The 27,937-nt window shown below is 40.0% G+C and overlaps 1 protein-coding gene across 4 annotated transcripts; it reads right to left on the reverse strand.

Annotated features, from left to right (window-relative positions):
• Window positions 1-280: 280 nt before the first annotated feature.
• On the reverse strand, window positions 281-27,517 carry LOC133489275 (phosphatidylinositol 4-phosphate 5-kinase type-1 gamma-like). 4 transcript variants are annotated; one of them, XR_009791852.1, is made up of 18 exons: window positions 27,162-27,517; window positions 19,743-19,768; window positions 19,581-19,670; window positions 18,501-18,631; window positions 18,283-18,400; window positions 15,379-15,531; window positions 14,441-14,740; window positions 14,103-14,311; window positions 13,951-14,034; window positions 11,956-12,004; window positions 11,724-11,808; window positions 10,161-10,337; window positions 9,004-9,160; window positions 7,590-7,658; window positions 6,983-7,502; window positions 4,314-4,348; window positions 1,317-1,389; window positions 281-1,240 (listed from the first exon to the last, which is right to left on the reverse strand). XR_009791852.1 is itself a non-coding variant. In XM_061798185.1 (18 exons), exons 1-17 carry the CDS (start codon window positions 27,247-27,249, stop codon window positions 1,330-1,332), a joined length of 2,391 nt encoding a protein of 796 aa, XP_061654169.1. In that variant the 5' UTR covers window positions 27,250-27,515; the 3' UTR covers window positions 281-1,240; window positions 1,317-1,329. The 4 variants fall into 4 exon arrangements, 3 of the variants coding, with proteins under 3 accessions (XP_061654169.1, XP_061654171.1, XP_061654170.1); XM_061798185.1 differs by lacking the exon at window positions 4,314-4,348 and adding an exon at window positions 3,898-3,972 and having other exon boundaries at window positions 27,162-27,515; XM_061798187.1 differs by lacking the exons at window positions 4,314-4,348; window positions 27,162-27,517 and adding exons at window positions 3,898-3,972; window positions 20,471-20,619.
• Window positions 27,518-27,937: the final 420 nt, after the last annotated feature.

Genomic DNA, 27,937 nt, shown 5'->3' on the forward strand with positions numbered 1-27,937 from the left:
CAATTTTTGTCCCACAACCTGAGACATTTGATTGTATTTTTTATTTTTTACATTTTATTGTAAGGCTACCTGGTGATTTTTCTATCTCCCAATCCAAGGTGGCGCAAACCTCTTTGAGCTAGAAGCTGCAACATGATGACATTGAAACCGGAAAGAGTAAGAATTTTAAGGGGCCAAGCTTTGTGGTCTGCCAAACTGCAACATCCAAATCATGTAGTAATCATGTTTTTCGTCATGCTCTTGCTGCTTGTTAAAAATAACAATAATCAAGTCTTTACAGTACAGTTACAGACCCTTTATTCAGTAATTTCTCTAGTATCGTTGGACATATCCAGTTTCTCACATTTTCTACATGCTAATAGCTGGCTGACATCAATAAATATACAACATATTGACATTTGGACAAATAGGCAGGAAGAAACTGCAAGCAAATCCGTACAGTACTGTACATGCAAAAAAAAAAAAAAAAAAAAAAGGGATTAACTTGTGACGACACTGTCGGCTTTCATATAGAAAGTTATTGTATTGACCTTGCACAGGCTCCGTAATTATATTATAGTACTCAATTTTTCATACAATTTCATACTAAATTCTCATGTTATTTACAGGCATGCATAGATTTATGCAAGACTGTGCTACAGCACACATTTTATCTACAATTTAAAAAATGAATTTTTAAAAAATAGTTTTTCATGAAAACAAGGATGCTCATTATGCTCTTAGTCAAAAACTGCAAATATCTCACAATAAACATTCAGACAAATTGTCGATCTAAATGTGACTTTTTTTGTTAGTTAGTCAATAAGGCATTTTGACCCATGAATCAGTAGACATTGTGTCCACATAGTGAAAAAAACAACAACAATATCTGTCAATAACAATTATGACAAAATAACAACTACAACAGATAGTTGCATTAATAGTGTGCAATAAATTAATAATACATCCTGGATGTAAGTATTGCTAAAAAAATAAACACCATAAAGTGTCCATATGGCATAGCCATTGCTGGCAGAGCGCCATCAATGCTGAACATATTTCACGCCATGCTAAATGCTTTAAAGTGTGATTGTTCTGTCGATCTGTTTCACAGTTGTTAAAAGTCCACATGCGGCCCAAGCTCTCGGCATCAAAGAGTACTGTATCATTAAATTTGCATCTTGCCTTTATGATTTCGTAAAATCTCACAGCTTGTGCTCCGTGCACCCTTCCTGGTTCTTGCAGCTTCCCCTCTGAGCACCTAAAAGACAAATACAGCCAAGGACGTGATAATAAGGAGAGGCAGACGCTCACAATGGGAAAAAATATATACTTACTGTCTCTCATTCCTCATGAGTCATCTTCTGAGCCGGAGTGAGGAGAATGCATGCAGCTCCGGTCCTCCTGAATCTGTTGGTACCAATTTGGCCAGCAGAGAGCAGCAATACAGGATAGAGGAGAGCGATGGCAAAACAAATGAGAGGACGAAAACATTTTAAATGTAACAATACTCCTCATCATAATTTAATTTAAAGCTGCAATGTTAAGTTTATGATACTATTCTTAAAATTGGTCTTCTGACACACTTACTTTTCCAAATTTTACCTTCATTATAGTAGATTTGTAAATTATCACAGATATCGTCACTGTCGAGCGGAATCATTGTATCTTGAAATCACTATTTTTCAGGAAATAAAAAAAATAAAAAAACGGCATCTTGCTTAAGTTACCAAAAAAAACGTTCACGTTGGTAATATTCCTTATAATGCTATCCAATAGTCGCGCACCAACATCAATACAACACCACCTCCAAATCATGCTCAAGCGCTAATGTAATATGCTAAAAATGGCAAATTTATTATGCATTAATTAAAATGGTAGGACATATGACCAAAGTCTGTGCTCATGTCGACCCTCCAATCAGACAAAAAGGCTTTAGTACTTCTCAAAAGCAAACGACTGTGTTTATATCATCTTCCCAAACGCTTTTTCAAAGGTCCTAAAGAAGTGATGCAATAAAAAAAAAAAAAGATGAACTGCTGAAGCAGTTTTAACGGCGGAAATTAATCTTCATGCATTTACCTTTGTGTCTGACCAGTTCCTTCTGGAACAAATACAGCGATCCATTCATGACAAAGCAGGCTTACTCAAATGTTTCTAACCTAACTATTTTCCCTCGTTATTGTCTAAAAAACATCCAGACTTTCAATCTCGAGGCGACATAATGCCGCATGGCTCCTGCAGAGTGAGGGAAGAGGCGGAGTTTTACAACTCTTGTCAGACAGTTGAGCATTCAACACTTTAAATTGGTTAGTAATGCGAAGAAATAACAGACGAGACTAATAGCATTATTTGTACATTTGAGGTTTCCCCCCGACAGTGACGGTATGCATATAATAATATGGAACCAAGTTTTAATAGGATTTAAGATGAGCCAGGTGTGCAGCTTTAATTATGTTATTGTCAACAATGGTGCAGATGATTCAATTCTCACTTGCACTAATGAGCTTTGTCAGCTACAATGTGCTAAAAGCCATTAAATCTCTAAAAAGCCAATAAAAACATAATGTAAAACTCTTAACACGCACCTAAAACTGAAATGTTTCTTAATAATGTGGGATCGAATAAATGCGAATGATGGCCCTTCAGAAGGTTCCTGTTTAAGCCTTTAAGTAGAATTTGGAGCTTATTCAGAATTGTGTGTGAAAATGCTGAGAGACTTTCTCACTGAGATAAAATACTAATGATGGAAAATAACTGAAAACTTTGTAAACACATCACAGAATGTCACAGCAATCACCAGTACCATGCAGATGTCAATGCCGGATTGTTGGATTTCCATGACCTCGCCTTTAATCCCCAAAATGCAAAAATTTCAGAACTGATCGGCGGTTAGCATGGTAGTATTGAAGGAACGATGCATTTATTCTTGTGTTGCTGCTACTGCGGGGGATTACTGTAATAATAGGGAGCGAGCCCCACCGCAAATACCGAACAACCGTGCACAATTGACACCTCCCCCTTTTTATAATTACCTACTTTAATAGTTTAAATTATAAATACAGTGGCGCCTTGAGAAACAAATGTACTTTGTTCCATGACCACGCTCAAAACATTTATACATCAAATCATCTTTTACCATTGAAATGAATGGAAATGCTCTTGATTCGTTCCAGCCTACTAAAAAACGTTTTTTTTTAAGTAAGGAAAATGTCACTCTATAATATTGAACTTTATAAAACTATACAGTGATGACATATTTAAATAAAATGCTGAGAAATAAACTGTTTTTGTCACATTTTTTTGTTTCAATTCAATAGATATTGTGCTGCCTGGGGGCAGTATAATACAAACATACAGATATGCAAGGAGGCGCTCAGTAAGCTGTTACCTGTACATCAATCATTTTTGGAAAGGATAAAAAATATATGCCTGTAAGTATTGCTATATTATCGATCTACATGAGTTGGCTCCTCCCCCACATATAAATCATGTCTCTCCAAGATATATCACTTCAATATACTTCCTTGGACCAGTTACTGTAAAACTTTCCTATTTAGACAGGGATTTAGCGCCATCTTGTGACATCTTAGGACATTTCAGAAGGAGCATAGCAGAAAAAATGCAAATAGGGGAATTTATCAGCAAAACGAGAATAGGCAAATTTGTGAATACAGTGAACCACGAATATGCGGTCGATTACTGGACAGAAAGTTAAAATGAGCATAATGATAATAAATTTTTTAATATAATTGTTTCTCAGCATTCACACAATCATTAATCAGGTATTAAACAATGTTTGACAACAGCACACTTCTGAAGATCCATAAGTATAAGCGCTTCTCTCCTACAGCAGTATGTTGGCATGTATGATCGGTCCAGTATGTCAAATGACTAACTACCATGCTGGTGACTTACAGTGTAACTCGAGCTAGAGTTTAGCTTACGACGGCCAAGAACAGGAGAGTATACCCAATATCTGCCATCTGCATACTGATGCATGGACGGAAACACACAAGCACACACACACGCGCGCGCACACACACACACACACACGGTAGAAAAATGAGATAGATGATCGAAGCAGATTTTTGAGAGAAAATGTATGAATTAAATTAAAAACAATTGCACAAAATGGTGGAATGATGGTGAGCTCTGCATGATGTTGACTGGGTGTCTGAATGCAGGTTGACAGATGTAAACATCATGCAGTGCAGGAAAGTGTTTGTTTTTTTGCTGATGCAGTCAAAACGACACCCGCTGGCAGTGGCAGCCTCATGCTTGAGAAACTCCCATAAGTGCGTGCACACCGAAACGCAAGCACTCCTTCTCACCATCATAACTCTATCACGCTGTCCTGACTGGGCCACTGCGAGGAGACCCAGCAGAGCAAAGAAAAACAAAGGAAGCAAAGATAGATTTTTCTCTCACAAGCTGCAGTGGGCCACCAACAACAGGGGACAGAATTAACATTTTTAATTTTCATTTAGGCCAACAGTCCCCAACCACCGTGCCACAGGCAGATAATGGTCCAAGGGCTGTTTTTATTTTGAAAATTAGGTATATCTGCCTGTGTCCCCTGCACAACAGTGTGATACAGTAGTAAAAAAAAAGTGAGCACACAAGCTAGCAAATATTAGTAATAAATAAATAAATAAGCGCTTTTTGGGGAAAAGGACGAATGATGAGACAAAAGAAGAGCCAACAATTTCCCAGAAAAAGAAAGCTGCTTGGATTAAATTCAAAGCAGAACACCTAGAGCAGTGATCATCGACCTTTTTGAAACTGACAAGTACTTCTCGGGTACTCATTTTTGTAAAGGACTACTTAGTTTGATACACAGTTGGGGAAAAAACTAATTTATTTCAATTATTTGGGGGGGGGGGGGGGGGGGGGGGTTATCCCCTCATCATCGTCCTCATTAGCTTCTCGATACAAATGCCCTTGTTTGGTCATGTGCTACAATACTGACCTTTGAACTACACTATGTGCAGAAATATTAGGCAAGTAAGTATTTTGACCGTATCATCACTTCTAGGCATATTTCCTAGCTCCCAGCTGGATAAACCTGAATGCTTACTGGATTTGTGTAATGAGTATGGGTGTGGCGATCAAACAGATTCAACACCCTATATAAAGTTGTGCGTAATTATCAGGCAGCTTTTCTTTATCAGAAGTCTCTCAGAGGGATGCAGCACTCTTGAAATATCTGATTTTGGGGCGTTATCACAGAACCATCAAACGTTTTGCTGCGAATAGTCAACAGGATCGCAATAAACGTGTTGAGAGAAAAAGACGCAAATTAACCAAGGGTTTGAGAAGAATCAAGCGTAAAGCTACCAGGAACCCATGATATTCAAGTTCTGTCACATTTCAGAACTGCAACCTACCTGGAATACCTCGGAGTACAAGATGTTCTGCATTCACAAACATGGCCAAGGTAAGTAAAGCTGAAAATGTTGTATTTTAGTTTTTATTTCTTTTAAATACTGTCATTTCCAAATTTACACCAATGCGTGTTTTTAAAATAAGAATAGCCACAAAAAAGTTAGACGCCGCTCACTAGTAAGTGGCAGGTTTTTTTTGTTTTTGTTTTAGAATAGCAAGACAAAAAAGATCACTCTCACTAGCAAGCTATTTTTAGAAAAGGCCGGTAGATGACTCAAGTAGTGCTTGTGGACTACCGGGTGCCAGCGGGTAGCATGTTGGTGACCTCTGATCTCAAGAGTGCCAAAACACTGGACTCCTTCAGAAGATTCAATCAATTCAATTTTTTTGCATTGATGGCAACCAAAACAAAATTTCGGAGTCCACCGGGAATACGTAACACTCTTTGGGTGTCATTGTTTCCCATTACCCCAAGATGGTACCAGCTCATTGAAGAGAAACAAGTGCAGGGCTACCACTAATTACAACAACTACATTCAGTGTTATTCTGAGTTGTTTCCTATGCCAGTCTTTCAAAATAATGCCTTACAGTAATCCTTCATTTATTGTGGTGGTTACGTTCCATGGTGCTTGCTGCTGCTTTCCAAAATTCCTTGCGGTGGTCTTTTTCACTACAGGTTGGAGAAAATTACGCTAAACGTTGCTCTTTACTTGCATTTATTCCATATTGTTGGTCCAACCAGTTTCATATTGTTCCATACTGTGATGAGAGTGCATTAGCTATACAGTACGATGGGCTAGGTTGGTATTTGTGATTTTATTTCATGTAACTCTCACTATGGCTTTTGTGTTAACCAGTGGCATGCCAGTCATGTTCATTGGATTACTAAGCAAATGGTTTATTTACCAACTGTGTGATTGACAATTGGCGGCACGGTGGACGACTGGTTAGAGCGTCAGGCTCACAGTTCTGAGGACCCGGGTTCAATCCCCGGCCCCGCCTGTGTGGAGTTTGCATGTTCTCCCCGTGCCTGCGTGGGTTTTCTCCGGGCACTCCGGTTTCCTCCCACATCCCAAAAACATGCATGAATTGGAGACTCTAAATTGCCCGTAGGCATGACTGTGAGTGCGAATGGTTGTTTGTTCCTATGTGCCCTGCGATTGGCTGGCAACCAGTTCAGGGTGTACCCCGCCTCCTGCCCGATGACAGCTGGGATAGGCTCCAGCACGCCCGCGACCCTAGTGAGGAGAAGCGGCTCAGAAAATGGATGGATGGATGATTGACAATTGCTCAGTAAGGTTTCTTTTTCTGCAAAGTAAAAGCCCATTTGTCACTTTGTTAGTCACTGCTGCAACATAGTCAAATAGCCACCAATACTAACTGAACCATGAATGTGCAGGACAGTAACTGGGAAAAATTCGCAATGGACTGAATCCGCAATAAGTGAACCGCTATATGGAGAGGGATTACTGTATATGAAACTGGTCCATGGCGCAAAAAGGTTGGGGACCGCTGATCTAGATGATCTCTTCAGGTTTCTCTGTCTCCCAGCTTTTAAAGGAACTATACGCCTCTGTTGAAAAAGTAAAAACGAACAAAAAAATGTGGACTTACGAAGTAGATATCGGAAACCTGCACCTCCCCATCCAGTGAGTTGTGGCTGCTGGAGACAGACAGCTGATTGCACGAGTCTTGTGGCACCGGAGTGCTCAATGGGTCGCCTGAAGGGAGACGGGGGGAGGAACTTTGCATGGAAGAGTGAGGGGACGCGGGACGGATGGGGACAAATCCTGAGGACGGCTGGAGTGTGGTTGCATTTGGGACCGAAGGCTTCGCTGAAGTGGAGCATGTGGGTTGCGTGGCTGTGCGAGCGAACGTGTGTGTGAGGGGGGAGGATGGAGAGGTGAGTGGTTTGGTGGAGGGGCGGATGGAAGAGGAAAGTGTGGAGGAGGACTGGCAAGCTGATTGAGCATTGGTGGAGGAGGACAGGAAGGTGGGAGGAAGGGTAGAGGAGTAATGTGCAGATGAGGGATTGAAGGGAGGATGATAGGATGGAGGAATGAAGCTGGGCTGATTGTCAGCTGGCGAGGTTGCTTCTGTCCTCTGTGTGAGCTCTGTGCTGGATGGAATTTTACTGTAGGGAGGAAGAAAAATGTTTTATATTAAAAGATAGATACCTGTTGATATTATTTCACAAAAAGCTACGCGTGCGTGTGTGTACCTGAGCTCGACCTCTACTGTTATGGTGTCCTGCTTCTTCTCATGAAGGTCAACCACCTCTTTGTGGGATCTAAAATAACACAACATGGCATGTACTGTATTAATAGAATATTACTGATTAGATGCTGTTCATATTTAACTCATTCACTGCCAGCCGTTTTCAAAGCAGATTTCCCACACTGACAGCCGTTTTAAGAGCATGTTGGCAGATTTTTTAAAAACACTTAGAATATTGTGTTCTGTGACAATATAAGAACAAAACCTACCAAAACAAAGAGTAGACTCTTCTTCTTCTCCAGAAAAACAAGTTTTTCTATTTTTTTCTGTTTTTTAGTAATCAGTAGAACATGTGTTGGTTCCACCAAAAACACTAGCTTCTGATTAAACAGTGGAGAAAACAAGCTTTTTGTGGAAAGAAACATCAAGCAGAACAGTGACTTTGACGTTAATATTTTTGCTTTTGTGAACTATAAAAAAAAAAAAACCCAAGACTGAGAAAGGGCTGTAAAATCCATCCTTCCATCAATTTTCTGAGCCGCTTATCCTCACAAGGGTCGCGCGAGTGCTGGAGGCTATCCCATCTATCATCGGGCAGGAGGCGGGGTACACCCTGAACTGGTTGCCAGCCAATTGCAGGGCACACATAAACAAACAACCATTCGCACTCACATTCACACCTCGGGGCAATTTAGAGACTTCAATTAACCTACCATGCATGTTTTTGGGATGTGGGAGGAAACCGGAGTGCCCGGAGAAAACCCCCACAGGCACGGGGTGAACATGCCAACTCCACACAGGCGGGGCCGGGGATTGAACCCCGGTCCTCAGAACTGTGAGGCAGACGCTCTAACCAGTCGACCACCGTGCCGCCGCTGTAAAATAATAAATCTATAAATAATTTACTGATAGAAAAATTACTATGAACCGCGCATGACATGACTTGAGTTGAACGTAAGGGGCTTTTTTACATGCCGTTCCGCATTCACTCCATCATCTTTTCTTACGATCGCTACACACACTTTCCCCTACCCACCACGACACCTACACTGTTTATACAATACATATACATATACACACTCTGTTCGAGTGTGAGGCGTTTAAACTTCCAATGTGTTGGCATTTCTCTCCCTCATAGTCGACATGACATGCCGAGATTCAGAGCCTAATCTTTATCTTTTACTCAAAAGCCGTGCTGATCTCAAATAAAAAATTACTGCCATCTACAGTGATCTTTTAGTCATTACAGTGGTTTACAAACCTGAATGTCAGACAAGCTGGGTGAGACCCTCTTTCTCGCCTAACCGTGGAAAAACTTACTTGACGGTGATATTTGTCTGTATCAGTAAACGGTTGATGAATAGAATCGTCTACGGCAGTGATTGAGTTCATTGATTTAATTTTTTTTTTTCACTCACTTGGCCACATTGGGTGAGAGCAGTAGTTTCCGGCATCGCGGGTGCTCTGGTGTATCGAAGGGGGTGGTGGGTAAGGAGTTGTTAGAGGAGAGCGTGGTGGCAATAGATACTGTGGTGGTGTCTTCAAAGGAGGGCGGCGTGCAGGCTGGCTCTCTCCCTAATTGGTAAACAAGAAGAAATGAAGACCAGAGCCTCCATGCTACATTCAAAGGGTATTTCACAGCTCTACATTTAAGATTAAGAAATCAGTAGGTTGGCCAACTGCCCTCTTTCTATGTGATACCTGTCATGCATAACGAGAGAGGATGTGAAAATGTAAAATGTATCTCAGCTAAAATGTTTAAGCAAATATCCCTCGGTCAGTTTTTGTTTTCAATGCCAAGCAAGACCTACGGATGAAAAATCCATTATCGGTCATTTTGGCCCAGTTTAACAGAGGGTCAAAAGCGGAGGGCAGTCTTTAATTTTTCCTGCTTAGATTATTGGAGAGTTTGCATCACTGCTGATGACAGCTGTGGGATTCTGGGAAATTTACAAAAGACTGGGCAAAAATTGCAATGTTACAGTGTACCCAGCAAGCAAGTATTCTTGTGTGTGATGTTACAGTTTGTAATTTTTTACAGCAGCATTAAGCTCAAACTACAAGGCTGACTTTCACACTTTGTGAACAATGTCGCACAGGGCAAGGAAGAACCTAGACATTGTATACATCTGGAAAACACCCCCCCCCCCCCCCCCCCCCCCCCCCCCCCCCAAAAAAAAAAAGAGGTGTTTACTACGGCTTGGATGTAAGCCTACTCTAAAGAGTACACTTCTAGTTGGGGAAGGTTTTGCTTGTACTTTATTTTGTTGGCACGGCTGCTGCTCTGCTGCTGAGCTGTTCTTTCACCAGAGGATCAATAAGAGTTTACTTTATCCCATTTAAACAGAAAATGGAACACTCAAGTGGAGAGAGTTCACATTAATAGTGTGCCAAAGTTCAGAGAGAAACAATGCAAATACAAAACAAAACAAAGAAAAAAAACCGCCCTTTATTTTTTTCAGTTGTATTACTTGTGATGGTTGTCAAGTTGCTAAGGGGTTATTATGGGATCTATCTGAGCTTGCAAACTATTTTTGCAAAGCAAACTTGCAATTTGAGTTGAATGAGTCCCTACCAGTGTCCTCCAGCACCAGGAAGCTATGAGGCCCTCGCAGGCTCTCCAGGTTGTCCAGGTTTTCCTGCCTCTCATCACTCTGCGAGGGATGCTGACCGGCCGACCCAGATCCACCAGCAGTAGATTTGAACATGGCGAGAACTCCTCGACCCCTTTTAGAAGGTGATGGCCTCAGTGCTGTGGAAGGAAAGGATAGGCAGATATAGATCATATCATGCTAAGAAATCCAGTTGATCACAATACATACAGTACACAGTATTCATTGGCCACAATAGGTACACCTTCGCTATCTGATGAGGTCTAAAAAGAGTGGTGCCTTGAGATACGAGTTTAATGCATCTGTGACCACGCTTGTCCCTCAAATCCCTTGTATCTCAAATCATCTTTCCCCAGTGAAATGAATGAAAATGCCATTAATCCACTCCAGCCTCCCTAAAAATGTGAAAAATAGCACTCTATGTTGTACTTTATGAAAACAAACAGTAATGACATAAATAGAATTAACAAGAAATAAACAGTTTTTGTCACATTTTGCATCAATTGAATCGCCATTGTGCTCCTGCTCGCCTTGGCTACCTGGGGGCAGTATATGACAGACAAATGGATATACTTTACATAGGCATCTGTACAGTATAGACATCTCGGTTCCTCTCCGCGTGTCTCAGCTTCTTTCAAGTATACGCAGAGGATAATGAATATATGATGGAATGCATTTATATTGAATGTCTAAACATGTTCCTGCACCCATCCATCCATTTTCTGAGCCGCTTCTCCTCACTAGGGTCGCGGGCGTGCTGGAGCCTATCCCAGCTATCATTGGGCAGGAGGCGGGGTACACCCTGAACTGGTTGCCAGCCAATCGCAGGGCACATACAAACAAGCAACCATTCGCACTCACATTCACACCTACGGGCAATTTAGAGTTGTCAATTAACCTACCATGCATGTTTTTGGGATGTGGGAAGAAACCGGAGTGCCCGGAGAAAACCCACGCATGCACGGGGAGAACATGCAAACTCCACACAGGCGGGGCCGGGGATTGAACCCCACTCCTTAGAACTGTGAGGCAGACGCTCTAACCAGTCGGCCACCGTGCCGCCTGTTCCTGCACCATTTGTGTTAAAACATTAACTGCTTAAAGGGTTGTATTTGCTTTCCCATTATGTATTAGCATTAAGTTATGCTAAGCTATATGCTTGTTTATAATACACATCATGTAATTCTCCGAGTTTCTAAACTTCAACTGGGAGTGGCATTAAATAGCTGAAAGCCTCTTTTTTGAAGAATCGTTCACTATTTGCCAAACTAATAGATAAACCTATTATAAGGTGTGTTGAGTTCATAGCCATCAGACAGCGCTCATATCTCAAGTCAAAGCAAATAATTGTCCAAAAGGCAATTCCTATCCTGAAAAACTCATAAATTGGGTCACTCGTATCTCAAGGCACCACTGTACAAGGACTGTATCAGTATCTGTATCAGTTTCTAAAGCTCATTTTGGTTTCATTCAGGTGTACCTAATGTTGTGGCCAGTAAATGTCTTATGCTCATTTACAAACTCACAGCAACTCTTCTTGAAGACGACGCCGCTACAAAATTTGTAGAAGCGCTCAGCGTAGAAACCCGGCCTGTGAACTGACACTGTGTCCTGAGGACGGTTAGGGAAATAAATGACTGATATCAGTGCACAGTGTTTTATATGCACTGCGTAAAATACTTACTAAAATAAATGAGGCAGATACAGTTTTATCAGCTTCATTTATTTGAATGCTACAAGCGAGGGAAATCTACTCACCCCGTCATGGATGAGAGACTTCCAGGAGTGCTCCAATTTCTTGATCAATCTGTAAGATAACTGAGTTATTTAGGTGAAGTATTTGACTTTTCAAACGCATTAGCTACTAACTTATGCCAACCAATGGATTTATCAGTGGTAAAAGTTTGTACAAGGTTGCACCTATGTATTTGGCCTTTTTCTTTTGGAACCTTCCATCTTTTAATGGCTCTCATCTATTTGTAATGTGCAACATAGACATGCCAAGTTCTGATTTGATCGAAATTCCTTCATGTGGTGTTAGCTTGAGTATAACTACAGTCGCCACGAGTAGCAAAAAAAATTAGGAAATTATAGACGCTACTCTACATTTGTTATAATTTCCTATACTAATAGTGTAAACCATAAATACACCAGAAACTATTATCCCTAAACAGTTAAATATAATTTCAAACTCATATTAAAACATTACACTTAAAAATAAATGGCTTATGTATTATTTGAAAACGCACTGGAAGTGTGCATGTACCAGCCAAATACTCTCTGCAACATTCAATAACAACCCAGGCTAAACTTAGCCCCTCCCGGACATATTAAAAAAAAAAAAAAAGTCTCTGTCAAAATGTATTCTTTGGACCAATTACTCAACTACTTTCCATTTTAGTCAGGGCCTTGGCGCCATCTCGTGACACACACAAAAACAAAATAAAAAAAGAAAGGCTCTCCATAACGTCCACTAACCACCCAGACTAAACTTTGCCTGTCTCTCAGTCGAAATCTATCATTTCAACATATTTACTTGACACCAATTACTACTTTCCTATTAAGATAGGGCTTTGGCACTAGCTTGTGGCATATAGGGCATAACAGAAAGAGCACAAAAACTTGATGAGGCTATGTTCCAAAGTTAAAAAAAAAAAAAAAAAAAAAAGGGGGAATTTGTGAATAGCGAACCGTGACTAGGCAGGGGCTCATTGTACTCCACAAATGACGATTCAGAAGGTATTAGAATTTGACTCACATTGATTTGCCGTAATTTCTCGTGTATAATGCGCTTTTATTTCCCCCCAAAAAATTGTCAAAAGTAAATAATGCACATTATACATATGTATAGGGGAAAATGAAAAATACATTCCCAGTTTATAAATATATGCCGCCATCTAGAGGTTATGAAAAAGCTGTACACTTTCATTACAATATGCCACCGCCCCCTAGAGGTTATGAAAAAGTTGTACACTTTCATTCTAATATACCACCGCCACCTAGTGGTTATAAAAAAGCTGTATCCTACACTTTAATTCCAATATCACAGGTGTACATATGACTGCAAATATGTACAATTGTGCTCATAAGTTTACATACTCGGACAGAATTTGTGAAATATTTTTATTTTTATTTTAAAATACGACTGATGACTAAACAACAACCATCATTAATTTATTTATAGTTATGTTTTGATTAATGATAATGCTTTTCTGAAATGCATGACAGTATAATTTGAATCCCATTAAAATAAAATTAAATGTGTTTCGCATGGTCCTTCATGTTTTCTTTAAAGAAACTGTACACATCTTACAAATTCTGCCTGGGTAATCAAACATCTGAGCACAACTGTATGTTTTCTCATTCACTAAATAAAAGTATGGCTGTAAATTTCAAAATAAGAACAAGTAAATAAAAATAAAGTATGTGTTCAAATAAAGTGCTTGAAAAAAACTAACAAACTACAGATAATACTTTATGTTTTGATCATATGTGTCGAAGCAAAATCATGCATTGTAAAAATGCATTATACATAGGTTGAAGGGTTTTCCAGAATTTTTAGATCAACTTTGGGGGTCCGTATTATACAAGGGTGCACATTATACACGAGAAATTACGGCAATTATCTAAAATAAGTCAAAGGATATGCAAAGTCACTGACACAATGTACTGTAAATCTGTAAAAATTCTCAGTGTCTCAAAGTGACTTTAGGCATCAATAGTAAATTAATCATTAAAATGCGGGACTTATACCGATAGGACTGCAGAATGTCGATGATACCAATGAACAGAAGGAGGTGCTCGCCTTTGCCTCCCACAGCTGGAATGCCACCCATTCTGCAATCAGAGTAAAAAAGTTACCATCGTGTGTGTGCATGTGCAGATGAGAGCCTTGTGAGACTTACGTGTCATCATGGTCTAGAGTTTCCCTGCATGTGGACCCTCCCTGTATAGACTCAATTGCAGTGGAGTACAGAGCTTTCTGGGCCGCAGGCCGCATTTCATCCACGCCACCCGCTGGTGAACCCTGGGACTGACGCTCTCTCTGTGCTTGTGTTTTATTGTGGACCCCAAGGAGCAAACTGTAGTCCATAATCTTAAAACTCTCCAGCACCTGACACGAAACACTCATTATAAAATAATTTGAGGAAATTAACTGTTTTTTGACTTTCTTATTATTTTATTTTTATTCACCTACTCATATATGTCTACCTATTTTCAACAACAATTCTGTCTCTCTTACCAGACAGTCTCTTTGCAGAGTTTTGAGCAGAGCATTGTATGTGTCCTGGTCCAGACTGAGGCCCTCGGGAACGTCACTCAGAAAGTCCAGATCTTTAAAAGTGGGTCTGGTTTTCTCCCGCTCCTTCTTAGATGCTCGCCTCTTGTAAGTGGAGCCCTTCAAGTCAAATTTAAGGTGCATGCGTACAGAACGCGGTAGAATATTGTTCATCACGACAACTCTGATGTTTTTACCCCCGCATTGGACACAATAGAGGCCAAAGAACTTTGGCAGCAATGTCCGAGGGTTCTGGTTCAAATTCTGGGGAAGGGCAAGGTAGAGAATAAAGAAGATTGTAAATTATTTTTATCAGTGGAAAATGTCATTCAATTTATTCCCAGTATTTTGTGTACTTGACATACACTACTTATGAAAAGGTAGCTCCTTGTTAGAGAACAGAAAGTTCTGCAAAAAGTACTGAAACACTGAACAGTTGGACATGTACATTCAAAGGTTTAGTTTAAGTTTAGAGAAGGTCAAATTAAGTTCACCTGTAAAAATTATACTCCATTGCATTTCAGACTGATTTCGAAATGTCACCTTCCAAGTCAACTAACCAACTTTTTGGGAGTAGTTTTCATCTTGTAAAGCACTTTGTGTTCTTGTGAATGGCAATATAAATAGATTTTGCATGCTTGCTTTGCTCACGTTTTATTCATTAATCTTGTTCTTCAGTTATTTCATTCCTGGGTGCTTGCCCCTGCTGGACAGCGTGACACATCCACAAAGTCTTAGCTCATGCTGTGGTTTGCTAAGCCTGTTAAGGAGTTCTTAGCTAGGTTCAACCACTCTGTCTATCGCAAAGCTGCTGCTTGACAGAATTCATAACTACAACTACAATGCCCTAACAAATGACTGATCTCCGTAACCTATGATAAGTAGTACATGATGAAACTTACCATGTAGTAGCCAGGAAGCAATTTCTGTAGAAACTCTGCCTCCTTGTGTTGGACAGTTTTGATGATGAACTCATCATCACGTGTTACGTAGAAAATGGAGCCACTAGCTCCAGGATTGGTTAACTCAATCAGTGGCTCGTTACATAGGGAATACTGAAAAGGAGCACACAAAAAGCACACCTACAATAAAACCAAGGCAAGCACTCTTTAGGAAACACTTGACACAGCTTGATTTGTGCTTTTCAAATGTTTTAGCTAGAGTCAACTCTTACAAATGAGGATGCATGATATTTTTGTAGTTTTAGACCGATGGCAACTTAATCTGCAACAGCCTATCCTTGCTGGGAAAAAAACGTTGGGCCATTGCATACTGCGTAGGCTTACGTAACATTACATATGTAAATCATGTTGGCTTGCAACAGTCCTGCACAATTTTTGAAGTGAATCTGCAAGTATTTTTTGATAATTATTAATTATGGATATCCGCAAGTGGTTAAAAATTTGACCACCTCTAGTTATATTTGTTGAGACTCGTGGTTGAATCGGAATATACTGTGGCTCGTCATTCCTGGTAAACGGCTGGACCCGGTTCCCCGCGAAGATGGAAAATGGACAATAATGAACATACGGAAAGTTGTACCGACTGTCGTCACAACCTGCAACTTTGACGTAACTTTAGGAGCTTCCCCGGAAATGTGTGAATACTCTTTTTCCATCATCCATCGGTGCAGAAGCTGGCCAGATGCAAGGCCCGTGTGATTCAGCTTGAAAAGGGCCAAACACAAGAATTTGATTGGAAGGATGTGTTGATGAGGAGAGACACCACCTCATGCTATATTGAGATACAACTCAAAGTAGGTTTTGTGTGTGTGTGTGTGTGTGTATTGTCGATGAATGTCCCTCTTTTGAGCCTGTAAACGGTAACCACTGTGATGCTTTTTCAGTTTGATGCTTCCGGTGTTGTTGTTGAACACTGAAGTGTTTTGTGGATATGTATATCATTGCTTTAAATAATTAGGACTGGTGTTGTAGCTGGTCATACTTGCTGCTGGTTAGGTTTAACATGATGATTACGTGCATCAGTGCGTCGCGAATACAGTAGGTTATATAGGATTATCAAAAATATGAAGGCTAATGTGTGTACGGTAATAATAACTGTCACTCCCATGAATTTTATGTTCCCCCCTTAAGACTGAGGTCTGGCGACAAGGCTGCTGTTACGGCCCTTTGAAAGAGCAGTGGAGATCTGGTGTTCTCATTGTAGTATGGCCGCAAGACAATCAGCCCATTCTTTGTGTATGTGATAGTCGCACGCATGAGTTTGGCGCCTACCGCGTGCTAGGTGTGCCCCAAATGAGAAATCTTTTCCTGCACTATGTGTTTTGGTTGGGTCGACACGAATAACAGGGACTTGTCTCCATGCCAACGATACACAAAAAGCCTGTAGAAAAGACCCCAAAGTTATTCATTTTTTGAGGGAAAATACTTTATGTTGCTTTCTATAATGTGGGCGCCTTATTTATCACTTGTGTTCAATTGTATATTTGTTATTGGAAATGACCAGTTCACGTGGCATGGGCATTGGCATCGCCCTGGCTGTAAGCAGAACAGAACTCAGTCGATAGTTTGTGTGTACTGGTTTATAAATTTCATTCGGTGGTGTGCATCAATGACAAAGTGAGTAGCGACACACAAGTATACTGTAGTGCCTTGTTAGTATTAGCCATTACTTGTTGCACCAGAATGCATTATTAGAGTGTTTTATGTAATATTTAGTAGTCAAAGTTACGCGTTATCCATTGCTTCTGCTACAGGAAGTGATACGCTTTGTCTTTCAGGATAAGACCAGACAGTAATACAAGTGATAAATGAACTGTGTAAATGTTACTAACTTAATAGTGCTCTTGATATTGTTTGTAAGCGTACTCACTTGATTATTGTTATTATTTATCCTATGTTTGGCTTCACTTACCAAGCTGTATATGGTTATTCTTTCCCATGGTCAAAGTATGAAGCCCTAATATATAGTCCCTTCTTGAATGTGGTTCTTTGTGTTTATATTTTTAAAAAACTGTTCTAATACCCCTTATATAAAGTTTTTTTAAATTCATGACACGTGTCATGTTTATTTTTAATTCACGTCAAAATTGAGTATCTTCATAGTTTTAAATGAAAATGATTTTGTATTTTAATATCACAGTATTATTGCATATGGCTTGACTGACCTTGACCTTTAACTAATTGAAAAATTTATTTGTGGCCCTTTAGGATTTGTATTTAAGTACCCCTGCTTTACACTAACTGTATGTCCTGGTTGAGTTTAAAAAAAGGTAGCTTTAGTCTGCTAATCTTCCTCTGGCACAAGGCGTCAGTGTGAGCTTAAATACTGCAGCCAAGTGCAGCGTGTGCCAGCGCATGGATGCAAATGTGCATCCCCACATGCATGTGTGACGGCACGTGAAACAGCTGTTTCTGTTGCTTCAGATATCTACATGTAAATACGTATGGTGTGGCATGGGGTGTTTTATTTGATAACTAGAAGAGATCAGAGAGAACTTCACACAAATCTGCAGTATATTTACCTCATGGCAAAGTGAGCGCTATTACATTGCTAACATGAAATCTATCAGGCCCATGAAAGAAAATTGCATAGCACTCTGAAGTGAATTAAATGATCATCTTAAGCCTTGTTAATTGGTGCTTGAAGCAGTAATGGTTAATAACGCTGTTTTTATTATGCTTTGGAGTGCAACAAATTAACATGCGGCACCTCACCTACTAAAGATCCATTGAATGCAACGCATATTAAAAATGCTGACTTTTTGGTCCTTTTTTTTGTTGGCTTGCCATGAGACAAAAATACAATAATAACATTTTACTTTCTATTTAAACTAAAAACATTACCAGGTAGTCATCTGGTCGGATCCCAAACAGTTCCCTGAAGTAGCGGAAAGCCACAGGGGCGTACGTTTTAAACCTAAAGTCTGGAAAGTGGTGGGCCGGTGTGAGGTTACTGCCCTCGCTGCGAAAACAGGATGAATAAAAACAAAGTGTGGGTTACACGCTACATATGCTAATACAGCATGTCAACTATGCTTAAACAAACGTACATAGTACACTACCTGGGGAAGAAGATACTTTCTACCACATAGAAGTCCTGCATGAGCACATCTCTTTCAGGCTTGGAGCTGAGATTGCCTACAGTATATCCAATCCCCAGTTGGATGGCCCCTTTTAAGGCAGAGGAGGAGGTCTGGGGGTGGCAGATAAAAGAACACGGTCACATGTAGGTGCAGGGTAGCTGATGGAATCTTGAAGCAAAGCTTGCATAGCAATACTTGAGAATCATGGAAAGAATCCCACAAGATAATACGTGCAAACAACCAGAGAGCGTAATATATAGTTTCACTCAGGAGAAAATACATAAGTAGAGTGGTGCCTTAAAGTATGACTTTAATTTAGCCCATGACCAAGAATATGACTAAAATAATAATGAAAGAATTAAACAGTTTGTGCTTGTTCATCATCATGAATTCTTTGTGGCTTCTTCTGGTGTGTGCAACGTGGCCCCCTGGGGGACAGTATAATACAGTCATGCAAACACAAACAAATAAGGGTTTCAAAACTACAAAACTATGTGACTCTGAAAGCTGCTGTAATATTAATTGTTTTCTGCAGAGGATAAAGAATATATGCCTACGCCTGTGAGTATTGTTATATTGTCTGTCTACGTGTTGCACCGTTTGTGTTCAAATATCCATTAAAAGAGTTATAACACCAGCACAAAGATGTTATTCGTTAGCCCTTCTATGCAGTTTCTCATTATGTGTTAGCATTACATTAGCAGACTTTAAAGTAAAGTTAAGTGGTTGTTTTAAATACACATGTGAATCTCTTTGTTTTATGTTTAGTTTGAAAGTAAACTTCAACTGGGAGGGGCATTAAATACCATGAAGCCTCTTTTTTTTCTTTTTCTTTTTAAACATTTTAACGATATGCCAAACTGCTGCTTGTTTTAACGTGAGTTGAGTTTACTGCTACCATACAGCGGTTACATCTCAACATTTTTACTGGCAAGTCAAAGCAAAAAAATTTGCCAAATGCTGGCGCGTATCAGGAAAAACTCTTTAGTGGGGTCCCTCGTACCTCAAGGCACCACTATACAAGCAAAAAGATACAAATTAAGAAGAGGGACAGCTAACCTTCTTGTATGTTGTCTCTCCCGAGGCATCTACTCTTCTGTGGCCAATTTTCTTCTCATGAGCTTGGGCTGCTCCAAATGGGGATGGCATCTGTACCGAAAAAGTGAGTATATTATACACTTAAAAACACTTACAAATATAAAAGTGAACCAGCACACTCACCTCTACTTGACCCTTTTTGGCTGGATCTACAGACAAACAGGAGGAGAAATGCAAGGTCAAACATTAGTGTGACATTTGTCTGGTTAGAACCGTGTCGAAGCGGGCAATTATGCATCTATTTATCTATTTGTCCAGACCTAACTGGTACCTGCAGCAATGGTTGAACTCAATATTTATTCAACTGCTTCCTACCTCAGTTTCTACATGACAAACATCACTGCACTACTATTTCCAAAGGCCCTGAATAAAGGATTCTATTTGGACAAATGTATTTGAGCAACTGGAGGAAGTCAAATTGGAATAGATGTAGGATTTGGCTTACATTTAGCCACAACAACCACAATAACAGAAGAGGAATAAAAAAGTCAAGATTTTGTCTTTTGAAATTTTCATTGATCATTTTTTCATTCTTCCCTAAGGTGAGTGATGGGGTTCTTCCACACCAAACTCAACCAAGCATGCCTTTGTGGACCTTGCTTTGCCCACTGGGGGACACCCATGCTGGGAAATAAAATGGTCTTCTCTAAACTTCAAAACTGGAAGCGTAGAATTGTGCAAAATGTGTTTGTAGGATAAAGAATTAAGATTCAGAGGGAACTAACTAATTCTAACTAACTTTGAATTAATATACTTGTAATAGTTGAAATAATCCGCACACTGTAGACATGGTTCGAGATACTGCTATGTATAATTAACAATAATTCATAGTAAATTATTAATTAACTCACCAAGCAGAAGAGTTCAGTCTTTAGCAAAGGTTTGATATCCCCAAACAAAAATGCAAAGTAGTAAAATGTCAATGACAAAGCAATAAGACCAGAGCAGTTTTGCACTCTTGAGATTCCTATTCTTGCAAGAATTACATTGGTACTGAAGAGCAAAAACTCTTCTATTGGATTGACTTCCTCCTTAATCTGAGTGCCACTATTGGCTGAGGTCTGGAGATCACATTGCAACCAACCACACACAGGGATTAGGACTGGCAACATCTTTCCAGCCAACAAGGAGGCTGTTTTGGTAATTGGGTTGCATGTCAACAGAAGGCAAGAGAGCAGCAATGGCAAAAGTCAAAGGGAAACTAAAAAGTTTAATCTACTTCAAAGTACAAAAAACCACTTGGTGTGCGTCGTACTGCTGATTTTTTTAGGCCATGCCAGCGTGAAGATTAAGTACAAAGTCGGGATAATGAACTTTTAAGCTATGTTGAAGCAAAGCGTTTGTAGCAGATGTTGTTTCATCACTGAGGATCAACAGCAGAATGACAAAACAAAAATAACTTGGTATTCGCGGATAAACAGACACAAAGAAACGTCTTCAGTTGGAAACTTAGAATAAACAAAAATGTCAAAAAAGCTTCTTCTGCTCAAGATCAAACACGTCCCCATAATCATTGATTTGGTGAGAGGGACACAACAAATTAAATGACAGAATTCAGGAAAGTTATGAATGTTTTCCTTAAAAGGGGACAGGCAGTGGCGGCTTCTGATCTATAAAATATGTACAGCCACAAAGGGCAGCGTTTCAGGAAGCAGCATAGTGCCCGCGTCCCCCCAAGAAATACCCTATGTGAAATGATTTTTGTATTGGCATCATGACATAAATCATTGGCATTTCTATGGGGAATACTGTATGTGTCCCGTTCTAAAATATTTTAGAACTTCTACCACTGAAATTGAAATGCAGTCCATCTACCTCCACAGCTCATATATTGTATTACGTCGATAAAGTTCCCTGAAGTCTTTTTTTTTTTTTTTTTGAGTAATGCATAACATAACATAACATTTTGTGTTTTTTAATTTTGGTTATTTCCTTAAGTATACATATGATTTGCTGTTGCTGTTTTCATATGTTTATATCCATCCATCCATTATCTGAGCCGCTTCTCCTCACTAGGGTCGCGGGCGTGCTGGAGCCTATCCCAGCTGTCATCGGGCAGGAGGCGGGGTACACCCTGAACTGGTTGCCAGCCAATCGCAGGGCACATAGAAACAAACAACCATTCGCACTCACAGTCATGCCTACGGGCAATTTAGAGTCTCCAATTAATGCATGTTTTTGGGATGTGGGAGGAAACCGGAGTGCCCGGAGAAAACCCACGCAGGCACGGGGAGAACATGCAAACTCCACACAGGCGGGGACGGGGATTGAACCCCGCACCTCAGAACTGTGAGGCTGACGCTCTAACCAGTCGGCCACCGTGCCGCCCATATGTTTATAATTCAACATAATTTATAGAAAATATGAGGTACACTGTAATGCGTTTTTTGTTTTGTATGTGTGCCGCTGGGGACATACTATGGAAAATTTACTTTTTATTTGCTTGTATATGATAATTTCTTTCTCAGGAGTGTCTGCCCACCCTTCTATCCATCTATTTCAGACATGCCCAAAGTCCGGCCCCCGGGCCAAATCCGGCCCGTGTTCATATTTCCACTGGCCCGAAGCCTCTGTCATAAAACCAATATGTGGCCCGGCAGTACAAAATACACGCGCGATTTTATATTTCACCACAGGATGGCAGTAAACTTGTGGCTGAACTCTCGCGGGGCCCTTTTGCGCATGATCTGTTTTTTTGCCCATTTCTAAAATGGCAACTGGAAGTAAGAAAAGGAAAGTTGATAGCGAGGGCAGACGTTTCCAGGACAAATGGAAGTCTGAATATTTTTTCACTGAGTTTAGAAACAACTGCGTCTGCCTAGTTTGCCAAGAGACTGTGGCTGTGTTCAAGGAGCTCAATATAAAGAGGCACTACCAGACGGAACATGCTAATTACGACAAGCTAACTGGGAACGAACACAGTGAAAAATTGAAGCAACTGGAAGCTGGTTTAACGGCACAGCAACACTTTTTCACAAGAGCCAGTGAGTCGAATGAAAATGCAACAAAGGCAAGCTATGAGGTGGCAACGCTGATTGCCAAGCACTGCAAACCTTTTACTGAGGGTGAATTTATTAAAGACCGTGTGATGAAAATGGTGGAGAACATTTGTCCTGAGAAAAAGCAACAGTTCGCCAATGTTTTCCTGGCTCGTAGCACTGTGTCACGAAGGATCGAAGAAGTTTCTTCTGATATTAAGAGACAGTTGGACGCAAAAGGAGTGGAGTTAGAATTTTTTTCGTTAGCTTGTGACGAAAGCACGGATGCATCCGACAGCGCTCAGTTACTGATTTTTTTTAGAGGAGTGGAAAGTGAAATGAACGTGCGTGAAGAGCTACTTGACCTCCAGAGCCTTAAGGACCAAACAAGAGGGAAAGATTTATTTGCTTCTGTTTGTTCCGCCGTACATGACATAAAATTAAAGTGGAATAAAATCACGGGGATTATTACGGATGGCGCACATGCCATGGTTGGCGAGCACAGTGGATTATCAACCCTAGTGTGTAACAAAGTAAGCGAAGAAGGAGGTAAAGCTATAAAACTCCATTGTATTATTCACCAACAAGTTCTATGTGCCAAACATCTGAAATATGATCACGTTATGAAACCGGTGATAAAGGCTATTAATTATATTCGCTCCAAAGCCCTGTGTGACCGCCAGTTTCAACAATTTCTACTGGATATCCACGCTGAATACGGAGATGTTGTGTATCACACTGATGTAAGATGGCTCAGTCGGGGGTCTGCACTGCAGCGTTTCTACTCACTCAAAGAGAAAATTGGACAATAATTGGCAAAAAAGGGACAACCGATGCCAGAACTAACCGATCCTGTTTGGCTGTCTGATTTTGGATTTTTAGTTGACATAACCCGACATCTTAACAACCTGAACACGAGCCTTCAGGAGCAAAATGCATTGATAAGCCAACTGTATTCACATATTAAAGCCTTTCGGACCAAGCTGCTACTTTTCCAAACCCACCTGTCACAAACGCAGCCCAATACCACACATTTCCAATCTCTGCAAGAAATAATGACCCGTTTACCAGCGCACAATATCACTGCGCAAATGAGGAGGTATGCCGCAAACCTCTCATCTCTGACTGAGGAGTTTCAACAGCGTTTCAGGGATTTTGCAACTATTGAAAAGGAGATCACGCTTTTTTCTTCTCCCGTTTCCGTGGATCTCAGTGACGTTCCAGCCCACCTGCAGTTGGAGCTCATTGAGCTGGAGTGTGACACAGAGTGTCGCAGCCGGTACCAACAACTCCCTCTTGTCAACTTTTACCAGCAGCTGGATAGAGACAGGTTCCAAGAGATTCGTACATTTGCTAAGAAAATGTTGAGCTTGTTTGGCTCGACATACTTGTGTGAGAAGACATTCTCAGTCATGAACATGAATAAGAACCGCGTGGGGACAAGACTAAGTGAGTCCCACCTGCGTGACATCTTCCGCATTAAAACCACCGCTTTTGAGCCAGACCTGCCTCATTTACTGCAGTCGAGATCTCAGTATCACCCTTAACATTAATGCAAACATGTTGTTTGTTGATTCTGATGAATAAAGTTTGAGTTTGAGTCAAATTTCATAAAAATACTTTATTTTGCATTTCATTAATATTTATTTTAACCTTCATTTACCCAGGCAGTTATCAGATCTACCTAGCAGCAGACAGCATAGTAAAACAAAGTAAAATTAAAATAAATACAAAAAAGCATTCCCCTCGTCGGTAGCATGTAAAATTAATGCTGGCCCGCATGACATTTTTTTTACGTCAATGTGGCCCCTGAGCCAAAAAGTTTGGGCCCCCCTGATCTATTTTCTGTACCGCTTATCCGCACTAGGGTCGCGGGTATGCTGGAGCCTATCCCAGCTGACTCTAAGCGGGAGGCGGGATACCCTGAACTGGTCGTCAGCAAATCGCAGGGCACATATAAACAAACAACCATTCGCACTCACATTCACACCTACGGGCAATTTAGATTTTCCAATTAACTTACCATGCATGTTTTTGGGATATGGGAGGAAACGCGAGTACCCGGAGAAAACCCAAGCAGACACGGGGAGAACATGCAAACTCCACACTGGCGAGGCCAGGATTTGAACCCCAGTCCGCAGAACTGTGAGGCAGATGTGCTAACCAGTTGATCACCATGCCACCCCTGCCCACCCATAAAGTGTAAATTTAAACAGCCAAGCAAATCGTTTGTTAGCTCTCTATTTCTGAAAATGTCTCTGTGAGCCTAATTGAACTATTTAAAGGTACTGTACAATTTTATGTAAAACAATTCAGACGTCCAAATCTGTGGATTAATGCTGTAACAAAGCCTGTCAAGCATAACAATAAGGATTAAGATGGGGGAGAGGCGCACACACAAGAAGGATTAGGGTTAAGAAAGAATTTTGTGTCATGAGCTATAAGCAACACACAAGAAAAACTACCTGTGAGGAGGCTTGTTTTGACTCTCTGAATGACTCATTTCAACCCATTTACTGTAGGAAGCTCATTTGGAAATTGAATTTTGTAAAATCAAATAATATCAGAGACCTGTGTGTCATATCAAAGGAGCTGCACTTTGGTATTCAGTTCAAGAAGCATAATCTAATGTGTTTATGCTAATCATATGCACCACATTACGCTTACGCATTAACACTGCACACTGAATACTCTAATGTAACTCTTAATTTATGTTAGCATCTAAACATTAAAATAATGCCATGTTATTTTTTTCTGCCGCACTCTCCACAGCAGTTCTTGGTTCTATGTCAAGGGATTAGTGTGTGCGTGTGTGTGTCTGTGTGTGGTTTATGTTATAATTCCATGTCGCATTATGTAAATCACTTATCATATCTGGTAGGCAGGAGGAAATAAAGACATGCAAAAATGTGGAGAGGCTGAGGAAGTACCTCCTGAAGCGATGTGTTAAGAACAGGTTTCATGTTTCTTTATGTACACAAACAAACAATGACCAACGATTCCAATACAGCCAGTCCCTCTACAGCTCGTATCCTACAGCAGTTTTACATCTAGAGCTCAAGTCTTGAGTGACAGCATCCCAAACAACCCAATGTGGAGAAGCCAGCGTGGGCCATTTTGCAACAGAAAACCAGCTGTAATTGAACTTGTGATACGCCTTTATCTGAAAATTATGTAACTGTAAAAACAGTTCAAGGGAAACTAAAGTTTTTTTGTTTGTTTTTTGCAATAATACGTTGTGCGCTATTCTGATTAATATCGCGTTAGTGGAATAAGATAATGGAAGTGGAAACAGTGGATAGTTTCAGAAAAAAATATTTACGTTTCAGTTTTCATAATCATGTGTATGTGAAACCAGTTGTATGTGGTCAACCTTAATATTTCCACTCTGTCATAGTGAAATATCAATTAATATAATTTATATCTATAAAAATGTTATATATTAAACAGTACACGGTCATCTTGTTAACTGAATAATGGTGCTAAGTGAAGATCCACCATGTGATTAATAAATGCTAACATTAGCAAAAAATGTCCACCCTGTCATTGTCCACCCTGTAAGCAAGCTCACATATTTTGCTGTTTGCATGTACATTGTCTGCTTGCAGTTAATTGTTTTTTTAAATAAAAATTAAAAAAGCTTCACCAATATGGATTTCTACCAGCATCTACATCAGTGATTCTCAAAGTGTAGTACAGTATGAGTACCACTCATGGTACGCGTGCTCACTCTATTGGTAGGCGAGAATCACTGAATTAAATGTTCAAACTGTGTATAATGTTACACTGTAACATGTGTTAAGTACAGTTCAGTTGCATCTAATTTCTGAATAAAACACATTTCATCATACAACTGTTTATTTACAAACATATATATATATAGGTACAACTTCTGAATGCAACACATTTCATCGTACAACTGTTTATTTACATTTATATAGGTACAATTTACTTTTATGTGCAATACATTTTCATTTAATCATAATTTAAATGTTTTTTTAATTTACCAAAATTCAAACACAGTGTTGCTGTTTAACGTGTGTAATGTTACAGTGGCTTACAATATTAAATATGCTTTTTAGGAATAAAGCCCCTGCCTCGTTTTTTATGAACCTATACTACGCTACTGTATTTTAATGATGGTCATTATGGTGGTACATGCAAAGCCAAGTATTTTATTTTATTTTTTCCAGTGGTACTTGGTGTAAAAGGTTTGCGAACCACTGAGCTACATAATACAATGAATATGAAGTTAAATGAAAATCTCAACATTTGGAGGGTGAGCTGAAACATCTCAAAGGAACCTCATGGTGATATTGACTGGTCAGTCTCTTCACATAGATGAATACCATTAAATACAAATAACATAATTAATTGTAATTTGAAGAAATATGCTATTTCAGAAGTACTGGCGGTGTTGAACACGTGTACTCAGTATCAACATAACCTACACACTGCACATTGAACAGCACAACAAAATGGCGAACTCACTGTATTTTCGGCACTATATAGTGGATATAAGGTGATTCCGAACACTTTTCCTTTTTTTTGTATTAACACACACCTGTGTCAGCGAGGTCCAGCTGTAGACTGAGCTCAGCTTCCTCCGCATTCCTCCGGCCAGGTTCCGCAGTCACTTGGTCCATCTCCATGACGTTAGCCGAGTCAGATGCTGCGGTTGGAGAAACACCGTCACGCTAGCATCGCGGTGCCCTGGCGGGATTAAAGCCTACATAACTTCGAAAGTGTACATTCGAAGTGGTTCAATCACAAGGACCTAGTAGCCAGTAAGAGAAATGAAGAGCGTCCCGCTTCTACTGTGCGTCACTTGACTCGCGACGGACGCTCGTGCAGCTACGTTACAGACCCGGCGACGTCATCATATTTCATGCTAAAAACACGACGAACAACATAAGCGTAATGTACATATCAAAAGATGAGACAATAATAGAGGGGAGTTAAAAATACATGAAGCACACGTCGTTACACTCTGATACCCTATCCTGTAAGTATTAATCTTGTCATTGGTGGTAAGTAACGGAGTACAAATATTTAATTACTGTAAGTACTTCAATAGATTTTTTGGGGGGTATTTTTACTTGGGTAATTATTTTCCGGACTACTTTTTTTTTTTTTTTTTACTCTGTACTATATCTGATATCTGTACTTTGTAATCCTTACTATGTCAAAAATAGTCTCATTATTATTATTATTATTTCAACCTTTGCGGGTGACGCTATGACGTCAAAAAGACGTAGTTAGACAGAGGTAAAGTCAACCTCGGTTGAGATCTTGATTGATCTGGGCTCTCATCAGGCAGAAAAAAAAGAACAAAAAAAA

This window comes from Phyllopteryx taeniolatus, chromosome 14 (genome assembly GCF_024500385.1).
Source record: "Phyllopteryx taeniolatus isolate TA_2022b chromosome 14, UOR_Ptae_1.2, whole genome shotgun sequence".
Lineage (NCBI taxonomy): Eukaryota > Metazoa > Chordata > Actinopteri > Syngnathiformes > Syngnathidae > Phyllopteryx > Phyllopteryx taeniolatus.

What these genes read in the sequence shown, in the direction of transcription:
- LOC133489275 (XM_061798185.1), bottom strand. Translation starts at nt 27,249, where the DNA reads ATGGAGATGGACCAAGTGACTGCGGAACCTGGCCGGAGGAATGCGGAG. An exon ending in GCTGGACCTCGCTGACACAG is followed by an intron (nt 19,769 to 27,161) that starts GTGTGTGTTAAT and finishes GTTTGTCTGTAG; the next exon opens with ATCCAGCCAAAAAGGGTCAA. An exon ending in AGTCTCTCATCCATGACGGG is followed by an intron (nt 11,809 to 11,955) that starts GTGAGTAGATTT and finishes AACCGTCCTCAG; the next exon opens with GACACAGTGTCAGTTCACAG.